This window comes from Gigantopelta aegis, chromosome 1, assembly GCF_016097555.1.
Source record: "Gigantopelta aegis isolate Gae_Host chromosome 1, Gae_host_genome, whole genome shotgun sequence".
NCBI classification, from domain to species: Eukaryota; Metazoa; Mollusca; class Gastropoda; order Neomphalida; family Peltospiridae; genus Gigantopelta; species Gigantopelta aegis.
Window position 1 is genome coordinate 19,964,648 of NC_054699.1, and position 24,309 is coordinate 19,988,956.

Genomic DNA, 24,309 nt, shown 5'->3' on the forward strand with positions numbered 1-24,309 from the left:
CCAAGTTAATAAGATCATGAAAATATATACATCAGATTTAAAATATTTTTCTCTTGTTGGTCAATATACTTTGGTGGGCCATTTAGTGCAAAAAAATGTTGGTTTTGTTTGACGACACCACTAGAGCACACTGATTCATTAATCATTGTCTACTGGATGTCAAACATTTGGTAATTTTGACATATAGTCAAATTAGAGAGGAAACCCGCTACATTTTTCCATTAGTAGCAAGGGATCTTTTATATACATCATCCCACAGACAGGACAGCACATACACAGCCTTTGATATACCAATCATTGTGCACTGACTGGAACGAGAAATAGCCTAATGGGGCCTCTGTCGATGGGCCATTTAGTTGATGAAGTGTCCTTATTTCAGGTATGTGTGCAGGTATGTGAGTCATGATCCCACAGAAAATGTATTGAAATAAAAGAAGAAAATGTGCTTGCTCAGGGTTTGGTTTTGACCGCCAAACCCCCCCCCCCCCCCCCCCCCCCCAGCGAAAGCACCTGTATTTGGTAAACGGGTTTATAGGGGGCAGTGAAACATGTTCCCAAGAAAATATGTTGAAAAAAAATAGAACATTTGCTTGCTCAGGGTTTGGTTTTGACCACCAACCACCCCCACCCCTGGCAAAAGCTCCTGTATTTGGTAAACGGGTTTATAGAGGGCAGTGAATCATGTTCCCAAGAAAATATGTTGAAAAAATAGAACATTTGCTTGCTCAGGGTTTGGTTTTGACTGCCAACCACCCCCACCCCTGGCAAAAGCTCCTGTATTTGGTAAATGACTGCGTGCATCACGTTACCTTCATGTAGGTCTGCCTCTGAGTCTGCAGCATCTGCAGCTTGTGATCCAACACTTGTCGACTGACCACCAACCGATCCTGCCGACAGAAAACAACATTAGTAAAACACTGTACGGGAAATCCCATAACTCACAATGAAGGCAGCGGTATATGCTGACGAAAGGTAGGAAACGAAAATTGTAATGAATGTGTTTTTAACATTAGTAACTTTTAATTAAAAAGTAGGTTTTGTTTTTAACAACACCACTAGAGCACACTGATTTATTAATTATCGGCTTTTGGATGTCAAACATTTGGTAATTTTGACTGGCCAAACGGAGCAACACTGGCTGTCAAGCTTTGGGGTTCCAAAGAAGACTTGACAGAGACAGCGTTTTTTATCACCACAACCAGACTCCAAATCTAAAGCATGATCAACTATAGCTTGAACGCAAAAGAAGAAGGTTATTTTGACATATAGTCTTACAGGAAACATGTTGTATCTTTCCATCAGCAGCAAGGGATCTTTTATGTGCACTTTTCCACAGTCAGGCAAGCACATACCCCGACCTTTGATATACCAGTTGTGGTGCACTGGTTGGGAGGGGAAAAAAATACCCCATCAAAGAACAGGTCCACCAAGGGCATTCGATTCACCGAGCGCTCTACCAACTAAACCAAACTGGTGGTGGATATACAAAACACCCCAACTTGTTTCCCACCTCCCACCTAGTGAATAATTCTAGAACTGGTCTGAAGTTTTGCATTTAGATTCTAAAGATTCATAATAAGGATGGTCCCCAATAGCAACATTTCCTCAAAACATGTCTAGTTAAAGGTAGGGTCAACTCAAACAAGAGCCTTGTGTGTTGGAAAGATGCATACCCGGACCACCAATACGTACTGACTCTTTAGCAAATGAAAAACGCGTAATTTTAGATTTAATAAAAAAACATGATTATTCCTGCTAACTGGGGGCAGCCATTTTGTTTTGTTTTTGTGACGTCCGGTGAGATAGCTTGGGGCGAAGTGACGTCAGCTCCTGAACATCTCCTGTATGTACAGTGTAAGCAAAAGCAGTAATTTTCGACAAGGCCTTCTCTTTGATCAACCTGACTTGTAAAACAGCACAAATGACGTAATAATATAATAAACTATTTAACTAAATATATTTCAAGTTGCATTAACGGAACAAAATGGGGATATAGTATTTTTCTCTGTTAAATAATCCAAAGGAAAAATGGACACTATTAGGCCTATTGATATGCTATGTTGGAACAAAAACGACAACCCACGATATCCAAGTGATAATTTTCTTTTCTTTGGGACTACGTAATTGGTCAGTTCTGTGGTTTTAGATGGAAAAGTCTACTTAATCAATAGTTTTACATAACTATTTACAGTAATAAACTATGTCCATTACCATTTTAGGGGTGACAGGTAATATTCCACCATACTGGTATGTATTTTTGTGTCTAGACAGAGTCAATTAATTGGCTTGTCTGGTTACCAATCAAATACACACCTGCCAATCAGGAATCACAAATAGAAGCAACTAACAGCATAGACCATAGATCATTTCAGTGCGTAGGTTAATACATGGACAAAATATTGTTAATTATTTCGACTTGTTGTGTAGCCACTTTGACAATGGTATTTTATTTTGTATTGAAAAATAATATATATAGTGCTGGATATACTTATTACTGGCTTACTGGGATGTGTATTATTACAGAACATTGCAATGTATGACTATTTATCATCTCTCAAAAAACAGGTAGATTGTGTTTCTCTAGTTCTAAGGCTCATTCCTGACGCCCCCCCTGCGTGTGCTGTAACCTCACCGTGGTGCAGGGGTGTAACATTCTCTTTGAGAATGGCCAATACAGCACAAAATTGAAGTTTTGAGTAAAATTCAGTATCCGTAAAATTCTGTGATATTTGTGTTTTTGCACAGTTCTTTACACTGTTTTTGTTTAAGTCTTGAATTTTTATATTGATGTTGATCATCACTTTATTTATTTGCATTACCATAGATTGACACCCAATAGCCGATGTATTTTTCGTGCTGGGGTGTCATTAACATTCATTCATTCATTCCTGACGTTACGCGTTAAGTATTACGTAACCACCAGCTTGCCAGAGGGCGTATTCACTGGGGTGGTACAAAATGGCTGTGCCCGTTATATATAATAGCCGTCACATTTAACCGTTTTATTAATTAACTATACGATTATACTTGTTGATATTAAGCAATAATGCGCATTATATATCGTTGAATATGCATACCAGGTCAAATGCCTTAATTGTCCCTTCCTTTAAGAGTTTGTTTGTTTAACAACACCATGAAGGCACACCGATTGATTAATTAATCATCAGCTACTGGATATCCATCATTTAATAATTATGACATGTGGTCATCAGAGGAAACCCGCAACACTTTTCCATTAGCAGTAAGGGGTCTTTTATAAGCACTTTCCCCACAGACTGGACAGCACATACCACGGTACTTCAAAACGTTCTCACCGGCCTCGGTGGCGTCGTGGTTAGCCATCGGTCTACAGGCTGGTAGGTACTGGGTTCGGATCCCAGTCGAGGCATGGGGTTTTTAATCCAGATACTGACTCCAAACCCTGAGTGAGTGCTCCGCAAGGCTCAGTGGGTAGGTGTAAACCACTTGCACCGACCAGTGATCCATAACTGGTTCAACAAAGGTTATGGTTTGTGCTATCCTGCCTGTGGGAAGCGCAAATAAAAGATCCCTTGCTGCCTGTCGTAAAAGAGTAGCCTATGTGGCGACAACGGGTTTCCTCTCAAAATCTGTGGTCCTTAACCATATGTCTGACGCCATATAACCATAAATAAAATGTGTTGAGTGCGTCGTTAAATAAAACATTTCTTTCTTTCAAAACGTTCTCGGCCTCACCCGGAAACAAGGGGCGTAACTCCCATTTTGGGGCATCCCTGTATACTATACTCGTACCATGGCTGCTGATAAGCCAGTTATGTAAGCACTGGTTGGGATGTGTAAAACTCTTTAATTGGTTGTCTGAAGGGATTCGATCCTATGCAGGACTCACCCTGGATAAAAAAATACCTGGAGCCAAATAAATTAGACAAATGGGATTTTTATGAGCACAGTACTGCATAGGCTATCACTGAAACACAGACAAATCAGGGAACATTTTGTTCAGTATCACGTAGCAATTCGCTGTTCAAGTCTCAGAGATCACTACTCAATCTTAACACAGCAAACAGTAACTGCTAATCAATTTTCACTTGATTAGAAATTTCATTAATCGAACTTTTAAAAACAAAATGTTTCCTGCACATGCTTTACCGATTGAGCTAGATCCAGCCAGTTAGAGTTTAAACTTACTTGTGGAATCCCCTGCCGTATGATTCGTTCTTGTAAATCGGTGGCGTACTGCTGTCGTAGCAGTGTCAGTGCATTGTTACCATGCAATTGGTCGAGGAATTCAGCTGTTCCCAATGGCATCTCCCCCAGAGTACTTCTGCAATGTAAATCAGCATCAATCACAGTGAAATTTACCATTACTATCACCCCCAAAGTACTCCTACAATGTATCAGACAAGTCAGCATCATTAAGAGTGATATTTACCATTACCACCCCCGTAAGTACTCCTACAATGTATCAGACAAATCAGCATAACACCCAGTGAAATTTACCATTACCACCCCCTAAGTACTCCTACAATGTATTAGACAATTTAGTATCACTCACAGTGAAATGTATCACCACTACCACCCCCAAAATACTCCTACAATGTATCAGACAAGTCAGCATCATTAAAAGTGAAATTTACCATCACTACCACCCCCAAAGTACTCCTACAATGTATCAGACAAATCAGCATCATTAAAAGTGAAATTTACCATCACTACCACCCCCAAAGTACTCCTACAATGTATCAGACAAATCAGCATCATTAAAAGTGAAATTTACCATCACTACCACCCCCAAAGTACTCCTACAATGTATCAGACAAATCAGCATCATTAAAAGTGAAATTTACCATCACTACCACCCTCAAAGTACTCCTACAATGTATCAGACAAATCAGCATCATTAAAAGTGAAATTTACCATCACTACCACCCTCAAAGTACTCCTACAATGTATCAGACAAATCAGCATCATTAAAAGTGAAATTTACCATCACTACCACCCCCAAAGTACTCCTACAATGTATCAGACAAATCAGCATCATTAAGAGTGAAATTTACCATCACTACCACCCTCAAAGTACTCCTACAATGTATCAGACAAATCAGCATCATTAAGAGTGAAATTTACCATCACTACCACCCTCAAAGTACTCCTACAATGTATCAGACAAATCAGCATCATTAAGAGTGAAATTTACCATCACTACCACCCCCAAAGTACTCCTACAATGTATTAGACAAGTCAGCATCAATCACAGTGAAATTTACCATCACTACCACCCCCAAAGTACTCCTACAATGTATTAGACAAGTCAGCATCAATCACAGTGAAATTTACCATCACTACCACCCTCAAAGTACTCCTACAATGTATCAGACAAATCAGCATCATTAAGAGTGAAATTTACCATCACTACCACCCTCAAAGTACTCCTACAATGTATCAGACAAATCAGCATCATTAAGAGTGAAATTTACCATCACTACCACCCTCAAAGTACTCCTACAATGTATCAGACAAATCAGCATCATTAAGAGTGAAATTTACCATCACTACCACCCCCAAAGTACTCCTACAATGTATTAGACAAGTCAGCATCAATCACAGTGAAATTTACCATCACTACCACCCCCAAAGTACTCCTACAATGTATTAGACAAGTCAGCATCAATCACAGTGAAATTTACCATCACTACCACCCTCAAAGTACTCCTACAATGTATCAGACAAATCAGCATCATTAAGAGTGAAATTTACCATCACTACCACCCCCAAAGTACTCCTACAATGTATTAAACAAGTCAGCATCAATCACAGTGAAATTTACCATCACTACCACCCCCAAAGTACTCCTACAATGTATTAAACAAGTCAGCATCAATCACAGTGAAATTTACCATCACTACCACCCCCAAAGTACTCCTACAATGTATGAGACAAATCAGCATCATTGTCACAAGTCAAATGTATTTTGTAAATTATTATTATTATTTTTTGTATTGAGCTACATTGTCACTGTTCACTTTGTCAGTATGTTTTATGTAGCTGAGGCAATGTAGCATTAGAAGTCAGAAATAGCTTGGTGTATAATTATTGACAGCCTTGTGCGTTACTATTAATGCAATAGAACAATAGAGCTGTAGCTTGGCTTGTAGTTGTTGAGAATGACTGTAGAGTGTGGGTATGAAATACTGTGTGGTGCATGCTTTGGGAGCTTGGGTGTGAGTAGTTTTGGTGAATAAAAGCAGTGTGGTGTAGTGTACTGGTCACTGGTAACACATTCTTTGGTAGAGACGTTTGGAAAAATATATTGGAACGAGATATGTGGGTGTACATTAAAAGCTGGTATAAGAGCGTGAGTAGAATCATGTGTATATGTTTTACATTAAGCTTAAATGTTAAAGCTTGTAAAATATGTGGTATGAGATAAATGTGGGTTTGTGGATCTTTATGTATTTAAACATTGTATGCATATTATGAGTTTGTGTAAACGAAGAAAGGAATGGATTATTAATTGAATGTATTAATAACTGAACTAGTTTATGAGCGTGTAATACATGTATGTATGTATCTGAACTAGTACCGGGTATGTGGTTAAATATGGATGTGGTACAATGTGGTGATTTCAATAATCTTTTGTTGTAGTTTTTATGCTACGTGAGATGTGCCCCAGGTGTGGTGGAAGTTATAACAAGAGGTGCGTCACGGGGTCAGGGCTGTCTTTCGTGATGTTGAGGGGTCTTAGTTCGTAAGAGATGATGCAATGGAAAACTGGATGGAGAGCTGAGAGAGGTGGTGAATTCGGTGTTTGGTGTATCTAAGTAGATACTACCACCACTACCATCCCCAAAGTACTCCTACAATGTATTAGACAAGTGCTCCGTGGACGGAGAACTGGTTACTTGTGTAATAACATGACTTTGCAACTTGTGTGATTCATTGATAGTTTGTTAGTGGACTATTATGCAATATTATGTGACGACATAATATTGTAAACTATTGTTGTGAATTTGGTGTGAATGGGATGCGGGAATGAATGATTGTGTTAAATATGAAATCGATGGGTGGTATGAAAGGGTATGGTGTGTTATATTTGTGAATATTTATGAGATTATTGTAAATTAAAATTATTGTTTATATCCTGAATTATGTTGTTCTTCATAGTTGCTGGTACGTGACAATGATTAAGAGTGAAATTTACCATCACTACCACCCTCAAAGTACTCCTACAATGTATTAGACAAGTCAGCATCAATCACAGTGAAATTTACCACCACTAGTGCGTTGTTAAATAAAAACATTTTCTTCCTTCCATCAGTATATAATGAAATTTCCGTTGCATTCATTACAATTCAATGTCATCCCATTGGTCCAGCAGTAGCAGTGCGAGTTTGTTCATTTCTCGATGAACGTAAAAATAATGTCGTCAGGGAATATCATATCTGATTATCACTTTATACTGGCATTTTTTTCTTCTTGAGCATTATTATTTAGAATCCCAAAAATAATTCAAAATAAAATATGAACTTTTAGTGTTATTTATAGTAAGTATGTTTCAAATTTAATTATTAAGTATTGTCTGTTATTTCTTTTATGTTCATCAGGATATGAATTTTTTTTTAAATCATCCGCACACTATGTGTGAAGTTTTGCAATTTCTACCATTAATCAGGAACACTTCTGTAAGGAATTGAGAACACAAAGATACTGACCCCAGGGTGCTTTGAGTGGCTTCCTTTCCAGTCATATGCAGACTACCAGTGTGTGTGGCTGTACCAAATGCTGTAATTAAAATAAAATAAAAAATAAATAAAAATAAACCCTCTTTAAAAGCAGTACTAGAAAGCATGCAGATTGTCAAAGTGAGTGGTTATCCTCATGCTAAAAAAAAAAAACCCCACAAAAAATTAAGGAAAAAAACACCTCTTAAAATTAGTAAATACTTAGAAAGCACATCACAACTGTCTGTTTACATTTAAAAAAAAAAAAAAAAAAAAAAATTAACATTTTAATTTAATTAAAAAAACCTGTTTTCACATCTTAAGCTGAACATTCATAGATGCAACTACAAACCAAGTTTCATTGACCTAGGATCGACAGTTTGTCAGAAATGGAGATAGATGTGAACATTTAGCATTGAGCTGCACACAAAGGTAACATCTATCTTATAATTCACCTTTCAACTCTGTCACGTTGCCGTAGCGGGCTCTAACTCCGTCAATAGAGAGAGCATTCTCGCCTGAGGTGCTTGCCTCATAGGATCGAACCACATCAGGGAACCCACTCTCTGATTGGGTTTTTTCTCTGTCCCAACCAGTGTGGTATATCAAAGGTTGTGGTATGTGCTGTCCTGTCTTTGTGAAAGTGATTATATAAATAATCAACCGACCACGCAACAGGCTAATGCTTTACCACTCGGCTACAGCCCACTTCTCAATGTCCTCTAGTAGTGTAGTTAAACAAAACAAACTTTTAAACTTTTTATCGAGGCGAGACAGAAATACATTACTTGTACTCTCATCATCCTCATCGCTGGGCATCATGCTGAGATGCTTTGGAGACGTTGGTCGTCGTGGAGATTTGGGGGCCCTAAACGGCATCACAGGAGCTTCAACCTGTCACGAGAGAAAACGCATAATTTAAAGACCAAAAATACAAACATATGCTACACAATGTTAGCAGCACAGGCTATCATCTTCGATAGCAGAAAAGATAAATATTCAGTAGCTTCTAGTAGTGGGTCAGTTACCAGTGTATTACTTCTATTTATATCTTCTTTTTTAAAAACAAAACATAATTAAAAAAAATAAACGTGTATCTATTTTTTGAAATGTATGACAGCAAGTTTATCAACTTGTTATTTAAATTATTTGCAGAAATTAAAAAACACAACAAAACAAAACAAAACAAAAACGCCCACATCCAGAGGCGGATCTAGGGGGGCCCAAGGGCCCGCCCCATCCCCTCCCCCCTAAATTTTGCGATAGCTATAACTGTTTTATATATTAATTTTTTTTTTTTACAATCCCCGTCCAAAGTTCCCTTGGCATTCCACCTCATGTCATTGCCCCCCCCCCCCCCCCCCCCCCCTGGATTTTCTGGATCCGCCACTGACACCATTTCTGTGTGAATGTGTCATAACCTATTGCTTACCAGATCAGTAAAAATTTTAATTACCTGCATACAATGCTTACTGTAACGCCTATTGAAACACTGAAGATGCTAACACAATGACCAGAACCGTCACCAATTAAACTAAGGGGCCGTCCATAATTTTCAAAATTTTCACGAGCGTACAAACCGTATGCAGGGGGGAGGGGGTTAAGGGGCCAGCGTACATTCTTTCTGAAAATGAAAAATGTCGATCAACATTTTTCATTTGGGGATGTACACTTTTGGGTGGGGGGGGGGGGGGGGGGGGGGGGGGGTTGGTCAAAAGTGTACTCTTTGTACACTTGTGAAAATGTTGAAAATTATGGACGGCCCCTAATATTGGAGTGCAAATCAAGGTTATGCAAGTGCAGACGTAGTGTATTAGTAGAAGTGAGCCAATAACAAAACCAAAAACCAAGATTTATACTACACCACAGCATTTATTAACTCAAAAACCTGTAGCCAAATTAAAAAGAAACAGAGAGAGAGAGAGAGAGAGAGAGAGAGAGAGAGAGAGAGAGAGAGAGAGAGAGAGAGAGAGAGAGAGAGAGAGAGAGAGAGAAAAAAAAAAAAAAGACAGTTACAAGCACTAGTCTGGAAACAAAGATCAGAATGTTAATTCAAAATATGGCAAAACGTTCAAAGGTATCCAAACTGAAACCGCAATAATTTTTTGACAAAGCATACCCAGAGTTATTTTTGCACCAAAAATGGGTACGCTTTGGTTTGGTTAACTTTCCTTAAGGATATCTTTCGACTCGTATCCTATTTCTAAGATGATCAAACAGATTTAACTATCTGCATGTTGCTGTTACGTCTTCCAGAGCCACTACCAGCAGGATGTACATGTACCGTCCAATATCTCCTCACTATCATACTTATAATTAAAATCACTGAAACCCATCCTAGATACTGTAGATTCTGAAGTTAAAGGGACACACCCTAGTTACGGCTAGTTGTTAACCATTAAGGCGTTGTTTTTCGCTATTAAACCCATTTTTTCACAAATAAAATTGCACTTTACTTACCGTTTATTATTTAGAATATACATTTCCATTCACCTGAAGTGTTTTTTGGTAATCCTGGTGTTTGTAATACCACAAAATGCATTTTTCGTATTTCTGAAAAACTCACGCGCGTCTGAGAAAAAACCATTGAGCAGACAAGGTCTAATCTACTTTTAGAGGGGATATTTCCATTTCAATGTCACAGACGTTGGTATATCACGTGACTGTTATCATTTTGGTTCGGTTTGTTTTCTCTTGCACGATTCGCGCAATCAACATCCGATTTGTTGTTGTTCATTTGTGAGATTTTTCTTCACAGTTCGTGAACATTTTCAGTAACAATAAAGTTCAGACAAGTAAGTATCTCAATACAAAACATTACAAACCCTTAAAACCAATAATTTTGCTAAGTCCTACGATAGCTGGAGAGGGGATACAACCAGGACAGAACAGTTGGAACATGTCCAGGAGAGGTGAAAAGAACGCACCCCAAGTCTGTGAAATTTGTCGTGACGTAGGCATTGTTGTGCTTCGAGCGACATCTACCAGTGACATCAGAATACAAACTTTCAAAATTATTTCAAGCAATTGGGACATGGGGATTCCCATGGTAGTTATCGATATAAAACCTGCTTTTTCACCCCATTTGATAAAAACGTGATCTAAGTGTGTTACAGGTTTGTAGATTAACCAAATTATAATTTATTTTCGCTGGATGGAACTAGGGTGTGCGGCTTTAATGCGATCATAATATTAATGCAAAAAATGCGAGATCGTATTATTCGCATTAATAATATGACACATTTATTTCTGTTTTGTCCAGCATGCTATGTGTCACACGCTATTAAAATAAACAAAGATTAAAATTCTAATACATTTATAAAACAACTGAAGGACAAGTCATCGTAGGCAAGACAGACTAATTGTCCAATCGTCAAGCAAAAGCCGACATGATTCATCGCACGTGAATGTGTTTTAGCACGCTAATTCTGAGGTTGACCATTTCTTTGTTTTTACTGTTCTTGTTTTCTGCAACTTTCTCGGCATATCTTGGTATGCTAATGTTTAGCCAGATTTAGGTAACTATACACGTTAGGTAAATTATTGCTGCAAAAATATGCTTCAAGTTGATCTCATTAGGGACTCTAGGGACTAAACAGAACAGAACTTTATTATGCTCAGGCCATTACACAACGGCATATGAGGAACAGGTTAATTGATGTGTACACTGACATGTTAGTGAGTTGGATCTCATTGAAGATGCCTATAACTCGGATTTAACAAAAAAGTACACATACGTGTGTTGTTAGGAAAGTAATATTTCATATGGAGGTCACTCGCATTAATTTCATGTCACATTTTAGTCTGCCCACCAACACTCGCATTAATTTAGGGACGTGTTAATTTCAGGATCTACAGTATTTAAATAATTTCATAAGTAGCAAGGTATTAGGGATCTTTCTCTTTGTCTGTCTGTCTGTCTCTATCTCATTCTCTCTCTGTCTGTCCCTCTCATATTTCTTTTAACAGTAAGCAGTGCTATACTGAAGCAATGAAGCTGTGTGTGTCTCTCTCGGTCAGTCTGTCTGTCTGTCTCTCTCTCGGTCTCGCTCACTCTCCTTTTTCTCTCTCTCTTTCTTTTCTCTCTCGTTCTCTCTTTCTCTCTCCCTCATTTCTTGCCTTCCATCGTAACAGCGAGCAGTCATACAGAAGCAACAACAATAACAAAAAATAGATAGGTTGAAAACTAAAATACACATACACCTTTGTACTCTACATGAAAAGCAAGTCATAAGCATTTATTACATTGTACGCAGAAGGAAAACAGATCTAGAGAGAAACTGTCGACAAGGTGCTGTAAAACTAAAGCAGGTTTTGCTTTAGGAGGATCAAGCTTTGCAGAGGAGCTTAGTGAGTGAAAACAACTTTACTGATTTTGTCATTTCTTGCAGCATGACCTCTTCCTGTGAACCAAGTAATTTTTCTTTTTCTCTGGATTGCTAGAAAAATAACAAAAATCCCATTCACACAACAGTTACTGTTACAGCAAACCGTTGTGACAGTCAGTGATGTCTAAAAATTTTCTTCATAAATTCTGGATATAAGAAAAGAATCTTTTGTTTAGCAACACGCTTGGTCAAGAAAAACAAAAATCTGATGCTGCCACATACATTACTCCTGAAACATAAGCAAATACTTTATCTCATTCAACATTTTAGATTTCGAATCATAACCAAATATTTCACCTAATTGTACATTTTAAATTTTAATATCTTGGATTATTTTTTTCGGGCTGTACCATACATGTTTTGTGAATCGTAACAAAATATTTTCTGTAATTCTAGTTTAATCAACTCTTTAACCAGCTGTTGATTAGGAATATATACATTTTTTTTGTGGAGATATTAGACTTTGAATCTCGGAATAATTTTTACAAGAGACCCAGTACATGTATAATGTACGTAACAGAATATTACGTCCAGTTTAAAATTTTAGATTTTGTTTTTAGATATTTTATTTCAAATCTTGGAATATTTGTTTTACGGGACACCCAATACATGTACTGTGATTTGTAACAGAATATTTTTTTCTAATTCTACATTTCAAACTGAAATACTGGACTCTGCATCTTATTATTTTTTTTTTTATGGCCACCTGATATGTGTATGTTGAATCACAAAATGATTTCAATCGATGTCGATAATACAAACAATTTGCAAAATTATTTGGGAGTTTTATCCGCGACATGTCTCAGGTCTTGCTAGATTGGCACTGGGTCACTATACATATCTGCAGAAATGTCCTTAACTCTTTCACCACTAAGTTTTACAGTCTTGACCTTCCCTGCACACTGAGTTTAAATAGCAGATTTATGATCATGTTTGTTAAAGGATAAAACTACTTGTTTTATCATTAATTTTAGTTATAGGCTATACATTTCCAGAAAGGTGAATGGACGGCTGTCTAGATAAAAAAATAATACTTTCAAAATGTTAGATTCAACAGGTATATATCTGGTAATTACAGGTAAACTATGCATATTACTCGCCTATTTGAGTAGGTAGGACTGGTAATTTAAAAAAAACAACAGTACAAATGTTTTTCTTGTTGGATAATTAATTAATTAACATTCCAGTTATAATTTTAAAATATATATTTACAATGCTTTTGCAAAATTAAGCTTTCATTTCATCAACAGAAATATCATACCACACACCTTTGTTGTTAGCAGGATCTGTATCACGCTTTTTTTTGGCATTCATGTTGGTAAATTACACAATTTTTCCATACACTGTATTGGAATAAAATAGCGAAAAGTACTCTATGGCGTTTGTGTTGACGTCAAACACTTTTACGGGCCCCGGATTTTTAGTAAACGTTGATCTACAGGTAACCGAATATGGCTCATGTGTCCAGGTAAACTCAGGCGCGTGGTAAAACAGTGGCAAGTCATCTTGTAACTCGTCATCGGTATCATTTTCTTCTAAATTGCCATGTTTAATGACATTTCGTTCACGATCGCCAATCTCGATTAAATCAAATGCACCAAAGTCCATAATATCCCACATTTCATCATCGGAAAACCCGTCATCTGAATCGCAACCATTGTTTTCAACAGACGAAATTTCGTCACCTCGGTTCATGTTTAATTACAGTCGAATATCAGTATAAACTTGGAAAAACTCATTCAAAATTCGCTAGAACATGGCCGCAGCCATTACAGTGTGTCACATGGCAGCTATGGTCGCGCGAGATTTTGTCTAATTATAATATTGACGCGTCACTCGGCGCCAAATATGAACAGGTGTTACAAGCCGCTAAACCGGCCTGTCGTGGTGAGAGGCACTGGTATCGCAAGCCGGTATACCGGCCTGTCGTGGTGAAAGAGTTAAGGGGCGTTCTAATTGTACAATTAAGTCGCATTCGATTGAATCGTACTGTGAGAACACCTGAAATCGGAACGACCTTAAGTCTTACACGCTCAGATTTTTGTAGGGACGACAAATAGCATCATGCGACATGTCAGTGCGATTAATCGCATACTGAGAACACCTCTTTAACGTGGTTTTTGTCAAAAGTTAATCCAGTAGTCTAAAGGTTAAGGAACATTATTTCTTGACTCCAGAATTACGCCCACAGTATCGTTTATCTCTAACTGTACTCACTCTGATCAACTCCTCCATCTGTGATTGCTGATGTTTCATTTCGGGTGACAGGGGTCGACCGCTGCTCGACAGTTTCTTACTCGTGTCTTCCAGGGCATTAGTCAGCTGCAACCAGGTTATATCGGAGATTACAATTACAAACAGTATTTGTTTAATGACACCCCACCTCGTTTTGAACTACAGCTATTTGGTGTCGTATGGTTATTTTGACACGTGGTTGGGAGAGGCCTTGATATAGGCATTTTGCCTGTTTGCCAATCCCCAACCAGCATTATAATTGGGAATAAATATTGTTTAAACCACACATGGTTGGGACAAAGAGAACGAAAAACTATATGCCACCGCTTAGGCTACTCCAAATGAAAAAGGAGCAACGGATCTATTCTAATTGGGTAATGTGAGCAGTGTGGGGACGGGACGTAGCCCAGTGGTAAAGTGCTCACTTCATGCACGGTCGGTCTAGGATCGATCCCCGTCGGTGGGCCCATTGGGCTATTTCTCATTCCAGCCAGTGCACCACGACTGGTATAACAAAGGCCGTGGTATGTGCTATTCTGTCTGTGGGATGGTGCATATAAAAGATCCCTTGCTGCTAATCAAAAAACAAAGAAAAAAGAGTAGCTCATGAAGTGGCGACAGCGGGTTTCCTCGCTCAATATCTGTGTGGTCCTAAACCATATGTCTGATGCCATATAACAGTAAATAAAATGTACTGAGTGCGTCGTTAAATAAAACATTTCCTTTCCTTTTTTTCCCACCAAGGCAGTGTACACGTGGAATGAAACTCAGTGCTAGAACACTCGCCTGAGGTGCAATGGGCTGCAGGATCGATCACCTTCAATGCACTTGGGTTGTTTCCCATACCAGACAGACTGATACCTAAAATATTGCCCTGTCTACAGCATGGGGCACATAAAAGATCCCTTGCTGCTTTATTGGTAAGAGAAGCCTATGTGGAAGCTGCAGGTTTCTTCCTTTTTTCTCTATCGACCAAATGTGAAAATATCCACATGTTTCAACTACAAATAGCCAAAGTTTAAAATGTGCCGAAATGTCGATAACACAAAATTCCTTTCGTTTTAAAGACAGAGTGGCCAGTAAGATTTGAATGTCCACACAATAAAACAATATTAAACTCTTTTTTTTTTTTTTTCAATTAACAGCATTCAGTTACGACTATTATTAGTACAACAAAACAATCCCATTAAAAAAACAAAAACAAAAGACATTATCATCAAAAAGTGCTATGAGCAAATAGTAGAACTAATTGCTGAATAGGTTAATAGAGTCATTGTTTGTTTTTAAAAATTAACTGTTAGACCACAATAAAACAAATGCTAGACTTTCATCTCCTTTTTTTTTCAAAATGGCGACGGGAGTGACATTTTATTTTATGTATTATATTTTCAGGACATTTGAAATACGACAAATCGAAATAAAAAAACTTTGGTCAATGAAACAAATGGCAGCAGGTTGTGACGACGAAATCTAGCATTTATTTTGTCATGGCCTTATGGCTAAACATTTGCAAAACTTGCATCAGATATGTGAAACACGTGAAAAATCAGTGAAATGAGAAGTCAAAACACCAAAAACCAAGAAAAAGAATCTGCTCCAGGATGTTACCCGTTTGACGTCTTCGTGATGAGACGTTGTCATCTGCTGCATCTTTTTCTGCAACCGTCTGTCATTGTGGGTCATCTTCACCTTCATTTCCTCTATCTGAAAAACAATTAAATGCAAAACTAAACTAAACTTGTTATACTCATTCACAAATCGACAATTTGAAAAACACTTGTATATTGTTTTCTCTCAAAAATACTTACTTAACCTAATCTTTACAAGTGAGGGGTGGGATGTAGGCCAGTGGTAAAGCGCTCGCTCGATGCATGGTTGGTCTGGGATCGATCCCCGTCAGTGGGCCCACTGGGCTATTTCTCGTTCCAACCAGTGCACAACAACTGGCATAACAAAGGCCGTGGTATGTACTACTCTGTCTGTGGAATGGTGAATATAAAAGATCCCTTGCTGCTAATCGGAAAGAGTAGCCCATGAAGTGGCGACAGTGGGTTTCCTCTCTCAATATCTATGTGGTCCTTAACCATATGTCTGATGCCATATAATCGTAAATAAAATGTGTGGAGTGCGTCGTTAAATAAAACATTTCCTCTACCATACCCATGGCAGAATTTGATAAATCCACTAGTTCTCGGTCCCAGACTAGTGAATTTTTGGTTTGGGCTATTGGAAATTATGAACAGTCTTACTATAATTAACAGGGCACTAACCAAAGCTTCTATGAGGGATAGTGACTTCCCCCAAGCATCTGTCAAACACTGCCAATGGACTGGTCTAAGCATCTCACCAGCCAATCAAATGACTATGATCTTTTTGAAAATGTTTTTAAAGTTTTTACCAGCCTCGGTGGCGCAGTGGTTAAGCCATCGGACCAGTAGCTAGTAGGTACAGGGTTCACACATGAGCACATTTTAAATTAAGGCTCTTTGGTGTCTAACAAATAGTTCTTCCGTCATATGATCATGAGTGAGAAACAGAGGACACTTGCTGCTATCACATAGGCTACTCATATCAAATAAGCAGTAAGGGATCTTTTACATGCAGCAGGAAAAGTCACATAAGAATGAGTCTTAAAATAGTAACCCGCACCACCCATCAACACCCAAGCTCTTACCTGTTGTTGGAGCTGTTCGTTCAGCATGGCTACTTGACTGCGCTGCTGTAGCAGTAAACTCTTATCATTTTCAAGATCATCTTCTAGCTCACCCAAGATTTGACCGTTTTCCTGAATTGTGAAAATATAAAAATCATTCCACATCAACTGAGCACTATTTTTTTATTTTTAAAGTGAGTAAGAAATGTTAATCCGACACCAGACTCCTTTAACATTTTGTACTATTAGCTTAAAATTGTTTCAAAAGTAGAAAGAAATGAAAAGACAAAAATGTTTGATTTCACGACACATTTAATTATGGTTATATGGAACTGGACATATGGTAAAGGACGACAGTAATAATTAGAGAGGAAACCCACTGCAGTCACTATATGAGCTCTTTCCAATTAACATCAAAGGATCTTTCATATGCACAATCGCACAGCCTTTGTTACACCGTTGTGGAGCACTGGCAGGAATGAGGAATAGCCGAATGGGCCCATCAACACTGATTGATCCTAGACAAACCACAGATCAGGCAAATGCTTTACTACTGGGATACATCCCACCTAATTCCCCTCAGACAAAAGTTCCTTTCTATTTCTTAACAAATTGCATATGGAAACTATTTTCAGTCAGAACATAAACGTAATCGCAGATGTTAACTAATTTATTACTGTCCATGTAGGAGAATAAATAAAAAACAATTTAAATGTGAAAAAAAAGAAGCTTACCACGTTGCAACATTGCTATACTTCGTTCGTAAGCTCGATTTTCTTCTGTCAATTCATTGATTTGTTTCAACAGTCCCCGAATCTGGCGGTCTTTCTCCTAAAACAACAGAACAATGCAGACAATTAAAACAAGAAAAAAAAAGAAGTTTGTTTTTACGACAGAACATTTGATGCAAACCTTCAATCTGTTCACATAATTTACTTAATTTTACATTTGGTATGTGTTTTAATGATGCTTTTTAAAAGGTGTAGAACTCTCCATAAGCGTACAGGCTCCCACGTTTGAAGGGGGTAGGCTGGCTTTTGTCCAAATTAAATGGAATTGCCCGAATCTGGATAACAACATTTATTTATATTAGCATTACTACCAAACAGCTATAGATTATAAGGTTACAAATGAATCACTACACATTTTAACAACTAATTTTGAGGGTAGAATAATAGAAATACCTGGTAAAAAGGTCTCAGGTTAGCACATTTTGCCCGAATATTGGTATTATTTTTTCCCAAATTTGAGGTTTTACTCCAGCACAAGGAGCCAGTTGTCCCCACTGGCCCCATCTCATACACTTATGGAACTCTCCTTATAAGAAATTCCTCACCTGGATCTATTATCGGGAGAGCAGTGGATTGCTCCTTGTTTAAAAATGTATCCAATAACTCGTAAAATAAATGGTCGCTAATGGCCACTCATATAGTATTCTCTATGTAAGCATGAAAACTTGGTAGCCAAATCTACTGAACGATGTGACGTATATAATTGTAAGCACTCACCAAATTCGCCAATTTCAAAAACAATTGGCAAATTTTATTTTCATTTGACGGGGAAAAAAAAAATTCATGTATTAATTTACATTTTGTTACAAAATAACTAGGTGTCCTATAAAACTTGGAACTTTAACAGATAATTTGGTGAAATTTTCTGCTGACCCAGAGCTAGCCCTGAGCAGGCAGCCATATGTACTGAATCAACAGTCGAAATACTGCCATCCCAACTGGTTTTGCCGGCCAGGAGATGTTTTTGCCTGTCGACAAGTTTATATTCACACATTAGTCCGAGTTGGTCATGCTTGGTCCAGCAGGGATTTCAGCCAACACTGACCCTGTGAATACCGACAGATTATTATACGAGCTTGTGTGTCATACTGATTTTACGAAATGAGTGTAAGGATGTTTGTATTGCCCAAGCGAGAGCAAGGGTAATACATAAATCCTGACACAAGTTTTGTAAAATCAGTACGACTCACATGCGAGTGTAATAATTTCTTTTATTATCAATATTATAATTGTTGTTTTCTTTATGAATAACAAGACCCAGCTCAAAATGTTTCAGCCACAACAAGAAGGAGACGATGAAATGATGTCATATTTCAAATGCACAGTTTGAGCTAGGACTGGAGAAGCAATGTCATGTTATGACGTCGCTTCCCAAAATTACGTCATTACACTTGTTATTACACATGTGCTTTGTATGATTATTATTAAATTGGTTATGTTGAACCATATGGATAATAACTGTAAGTATGAAAAGTAAGCAGCTGGGCCCTTTAGCTTTGAAAATAGGAGACCGTTTGCGAAAAGTAGGCGACTACATATACTGAGTGCAGTGAGGTGTATAAATTGTAAGCATGTCAGCTGTAGCAGCAACACTAGACATGGAAAAATTGTTCTTTGATAGGAAGAGGAAGTGTGATATGATCGAAAATATGTACCCTTGACACAACCCTCAGTATACTGGTTTTGGCATCGAACATTAAATGTATGTGCTGTGATAGAAGACGTTAGTATCAGTCAATATGTTCACGAGTGCTTGACCTCCTGAAAATGACAGACTGGTTGTCAGTATGTTTGAACTAGTCTATGAATGTAAAAGAGGTGAGATGCACTTGGTGAGAGGTCAGGTTAAGGAAAGAAAATAAAATATAACACTGACTGACCTCGACATCATCTTCGCATCTGTCAGTCTGGATCTCTGCGTCATTCATTAGTACCATATGTTTACCCTGTAAACATTACAACATACAGTTAAAGGTGCATCACGGTCCACTAAAACTATTACTCTGCATCATTCATTAATACCATCTGTTTACCCTGTAAACATTACAACACACAATTAAAGGCGCATGGTTACCTAAAACCCATTACTTAGGTTAAAACTTAGTTTGTTGCTTAGAATATTTGTGTGTCTGTGTGTACATTGTGTTGGACAGGTAGGGCACTTATAAATAAATACAATCAATGTTTTTCATTCCGATTATATGTAGAGATTTTGAATTAGGTCATGATTTATCAAGTAAGATTCACAAATTAACAAGCATTCAGAGAGTACTGCTGAAGAAACATATGTCCCGGCCATAACAATAAAAAATTGATAAATTCTATTTCCAACAGAGTTACAGCCCTTGAATAAATTACCACGACACTCAAACTTGATCTGTACCTCTACATAAAGAAAGAAATGTTTTATTTAATGACGCACTCAACACATTTTATTTATGGTTATATGGCGTCAGACATATGGTTAAGGACCACACAGATTTTGAGACGAAATCCGCTGTTGCCACTTCATGGGCTACTCTTTCCGATTAGCAGCAAGGGATCTTTTATTTGCGCTTCCCACAGGCAGGATAGCACAAACCATGGCCTTTGTTGAACCAGTTATGGATCACTGGTCGGTGCAAGTGGTTTACACTTACCCACTGAGCCTTGCTGAGCACTCACTCAGGGTTTGGAGTCGGTATCTGGATTAAAAATCCCATGCCTCGACTGGGATCCGAACGCAGAACCTACCAGCCTGTTGACTGATGGCCTAACCATGACGCCACCGAGGCCGGTCTACATGATAAAGTTATGCATAAAGTTACACCTCCTTATCTCAAGGCTTTGTGGGAAAAATTATTATGTAGGACAGACAGAAAGATGGAGATGAAACCTATAGTCCCAGAAGGAGCGGTAGGGGACTAATAACTTAATGAATGTATAGGAAGAAAGGAAGGAAATGTTTTACCTAACGACGCACTCAACACATTTTATTTACGGTTATATGGCGTCAGACATATGGTTAAAAGCTACACACATATTGAGATCCAGGAAACCTGCTGTCACCACTTCATGGACTACTCTTTTTGATTAGCAGCAAGGGATCTTTTATATATATACAATCCCATAGACAGGATAGCACATAACATGGCCTTTGATATACCAGTCATAGTAATAGCCCAATGAGCCCGACGGGGATCGATCTCAGACCGACCAAGCATCAAGCGAGCACTTTACCCATTGATCCCAAACTGAACATGCATCAAGCGAGCACTTTACCACTGGGCTACGTCCCGTCCCCGGCTGGAACTGAGAAGACCAAGACTTACCGTGCTTCGGAGTGAAGTTTCCAACCGACTCTTTCCCGCCTGCTGCAACATGCTCACCCGCAGCTGTTCTTCGAGCTCGTACACCCGTGCTGCGAGTCTCTGATTGTCCACGGTGTGGTCACCGGAACCAGAGTTCTGTCGGGAGTCGGCATGGCGACGGGTGATGTGCGACTGCAGAAACGAGTTGTTGAGGAACGCCTTTGCGCAGTACGGACACTGGAAACAAACAATGACAGTTGCAAAATCGACATACATTTCTACACCGTCTTTTTTTTTCAGTACATAGTTATTATCCACAAGACAAATGGAGTTATTGTTACTGTCTGATCCAGAATGGATAAGCTGCTGTTGAGCTATAAAGTAAACCTTACTGTTACTGTCTGATCCGAAATAAATAAGCTGCTGTTCAGCATATGTGTACGAGCTCCCATTTTTGTAAGGGGACAGACTGACTTTTGCCCAAATTAAATGAAAATGACCAAATCTGGATAACAACATTTATTCATATTAGCATTACTATCAAACAGCTATATAGGGTTACAAACAAATCACAATACATTTATACATGGATTACAACTAATTTCAAGCGTAGAATGATGGAAATACAGGGTAAAAAGGTATCAGATTAGCATATTTTGCCAAAATATCTATATACTTTTTACCTAAATTTGAGGTTTTGCTTCAGCACTGGGGGGGGGGGGGTGGGGGGGGCAGTTGCTTATGCTATTGAGTTATAAAGTATACCTTATTGTAACTGTCTGACCCAGAATGGACAGGCTGTTTATAAAATATACCTTATTGTAACTGTCTGATCCACAATGGACAAGCTACTGTTGAGTTATGAAAACCCCGTATACCTTTATTACTGGCTGACTGTATGACTGCTGCGGAATTGTATTAGCCTGCTGCTGTTAGTTAGAAAAGTATATACCTTATTGTAACTGTCTGATCCAGGGGGGGGGGGGGGGGGGCAGTTGCTTATGTTTGAGTTATATAAAGCTGTAACTGTTAGTTATAAAATATACCTTATTGTAACTGCTGTCCTGATATGGACTGTATCAGCTGCTGTTGAGTTATAAAAGTATACCTTATTATAATTGTCTGACCCGGAATTGATAAGCTGCTGTTGAGTTATAAAGTATACCTTATTGTAACTGTCTGACCCGGAATGTATCAGCTGCTGTTGAGTTATAAAGCATACCTTATTGTAACTGTCTGACCCGGAATGGATAAGCTACTGTTGAGTTATAAAGTATACCTTATTGTAACTGTCTGACATGGACTGTATCAGCTGCTGCTGAGTTATAAAGTATACCTTATTGTAACTGTCTGACCCGGAATGGATAAGCTGCTGTTGAGTTATAAAGTATACCTTATTGTAACTGTCTGATATGGACAGTATCAGCTGCTGCTGAGTTATAAAGTATAACTTATTATAACTGTCTGACCCAGAATGGATAGGCTGTTTATAAAATATACCTTATTGTAACTGTCTGATCCACAATGGACAAGCTACTGTTGAGTTATAAAGTATACCTTATTATAACTGTCTGACACGGAATTGATCAGCTGCTGTTAGTTATAAAGTATACCTTATTGTAACTGTCTGACCCGGAATGTATCAGCTGCTGTTGAGTTATAAAGTATACCTTATTGTAACTGTCTGACCCGGAATGTATAAGCTGCTGTTGAGTTATAAAGTATACCTTATTGTAACTGTCTGATATGGACTGTATCAGCTATTGTTGAGTTATAAAGTATACCTTATTGTAACTGTCTGATATGGACTGTATCAGCTGCTGTTGAGTTATAAAATATACCTTATTGTAACTGTCTGACCCAGAATGTATCAGCTGCTGTTGAGTTATAAAATATACCTTATTATAACTGTCTGACCCGGAATGTATAAGCTGCTGTTGAGTTATAAAATATACCTTACTGTAACTGTCTGATATGGACTGTATCAGCTGTTGTTGAGTTATAAAGTATATACCTTATTGTAACTGTCTGACCCGGAATGTATAAGCTGCTGTTGAGTTATAAAGTATACCTTATTGTAACTGTCTGACCCGGAATGTATCAGCTGCTGTTGAGTTATAAAGCATACCTTATTGTAACTGTCTGACCCGGAATGGATAAGCTGCTGTTGAGTTATAAAGTATACCTTATTGTAACTGTCTGATATGGACAGTATCAGCTACTGCTGAGTTATAAAGTATACCTTATTGTAACTGTGTGACCCGGAATGTATCAGCTGCTGTTGAGTTATAAAGCATACCTTATTGTAACTGTCTGACCCGGAATGGATAAGCTGCTGTTGAGTTATAAAGTATACCTTATTGTAACTGTCTGACCCGGAATGTATAAGCTGCTGTTGAGCTATCAGAAGTTTCTTTCTCTTATGACTCTCCTTTTTGACATCAGTTAGTTCCTGCTGCAGTTTCTCTATCTGGAGCTGAAGTTCAGTTTGTATCTAGAAGTAAGTGCAATAAATATTAATAATTGAAAATACAGAGAAATACTGTTGTGTTAAAATCTGGTGAATAAAGGAAACAGAATATCTCTTTTAACATTTTAAACTCAGAGCTGGCTCTGGCACTCGCCAAATTCGCAAATTGCGAATTACAAAAACAACTGGCGAATTTTATTTTCATTTGGCTAAATAATTTCATGTAACAATTGATATTTTGATACAAAAGAACTTGTTTTCTGCAATTTTTAAAGTTTAATAGATAATCTGGCGAAATTTTCTGCTGACCCAGAGCTAGCCCTGAAACTAGTATTTGGTGCCCAGGAGATATTTTGACACTTGGTCTTGAAAAAGAAAGGAAACCATCTGCTGTCCAATAGCAAGGCTCCAAATTAACAGAAGGCAGGCACAATGTACTGTACACATTAGAGCTGGGCGTTTCTAAAATTTCAAGTTCAGTATCAGTCTATTTGGGGTGATTTACCTCGGTATCGGTACGGTATTCGGTATAAATACAATACAGATAACGAGCGGTATTTACGGTATACTTGGCTTTAATTTTAAATGCATGCCCGAGTTAAGTCTCATCCGCTAATTTCATCTGAATTAAATTCCACACACAAGACCCTCATCTCTTTTCAGCTATTTTGCATTCGTCAGATATATTGTTAGTGCTTTACTAAATGGCGGATAACATTTTTCAATATCAAAATTTCTGTATTTTGAAATTTGCTTGGTATGGTAAATTGCCAAGATACCGA

At 38.0% G+C, this 24,309-nt stretch overlaps 1 protein-coding gene across 2 annotated transcripts in view; it reads right to left on the minus strand.

Moving 5' to 3' along the window:
- LOC121371742 overlaps positions 1-17,807 on the minus strand; it is a 38,668-nt gene extending 20,861 nt beyond the window's left edge. Inside the window, exons 1-9 of one of the 2 annotated variants that reach the window (XM_041497860.1) lie at positions 17,711-17,807; positions 16,998-17,108; positions 15,932-16,027; positions 14,306-14,410; positions 12,071-12,139; positions 8,489-8,594; positions 7,692-7,761; positions 4,168-4,303; positions 810-887 (exon numbers count right to left, since the gene is read on the minus strand). In XM_041497860.1, coding sequence (XP_041353794.1) covers positions 810-887; positions 4,168-4,303; positions 7,692-7,761; positions 8,489-8,594; positions 12,071-12,139; positions 14,306-14,410; positions 15,932-16,027; positions 16,998-17,024 — 687 coding nt within the window. In that variant the 5' untranslated portion in view covers positions 17,025-17,108; positions 17,711-17,807. The remainder of the gene's footprint in view (positions 1-809; positions 888-4,167; positions 4,304-7,691; positions 7,762-8,488; positions 8,595-12,070; positions 12,140-14,305; positions 14,411-15,931; positions 16,028-16,997; positions 17,109-17,710) is intronic. The other variant, XM_041497870.1, reaches the window with a different exon arrangement.
- Between the last annotated feature and the right edge of the window lie 6,502 nt (positions 17,808-24,309).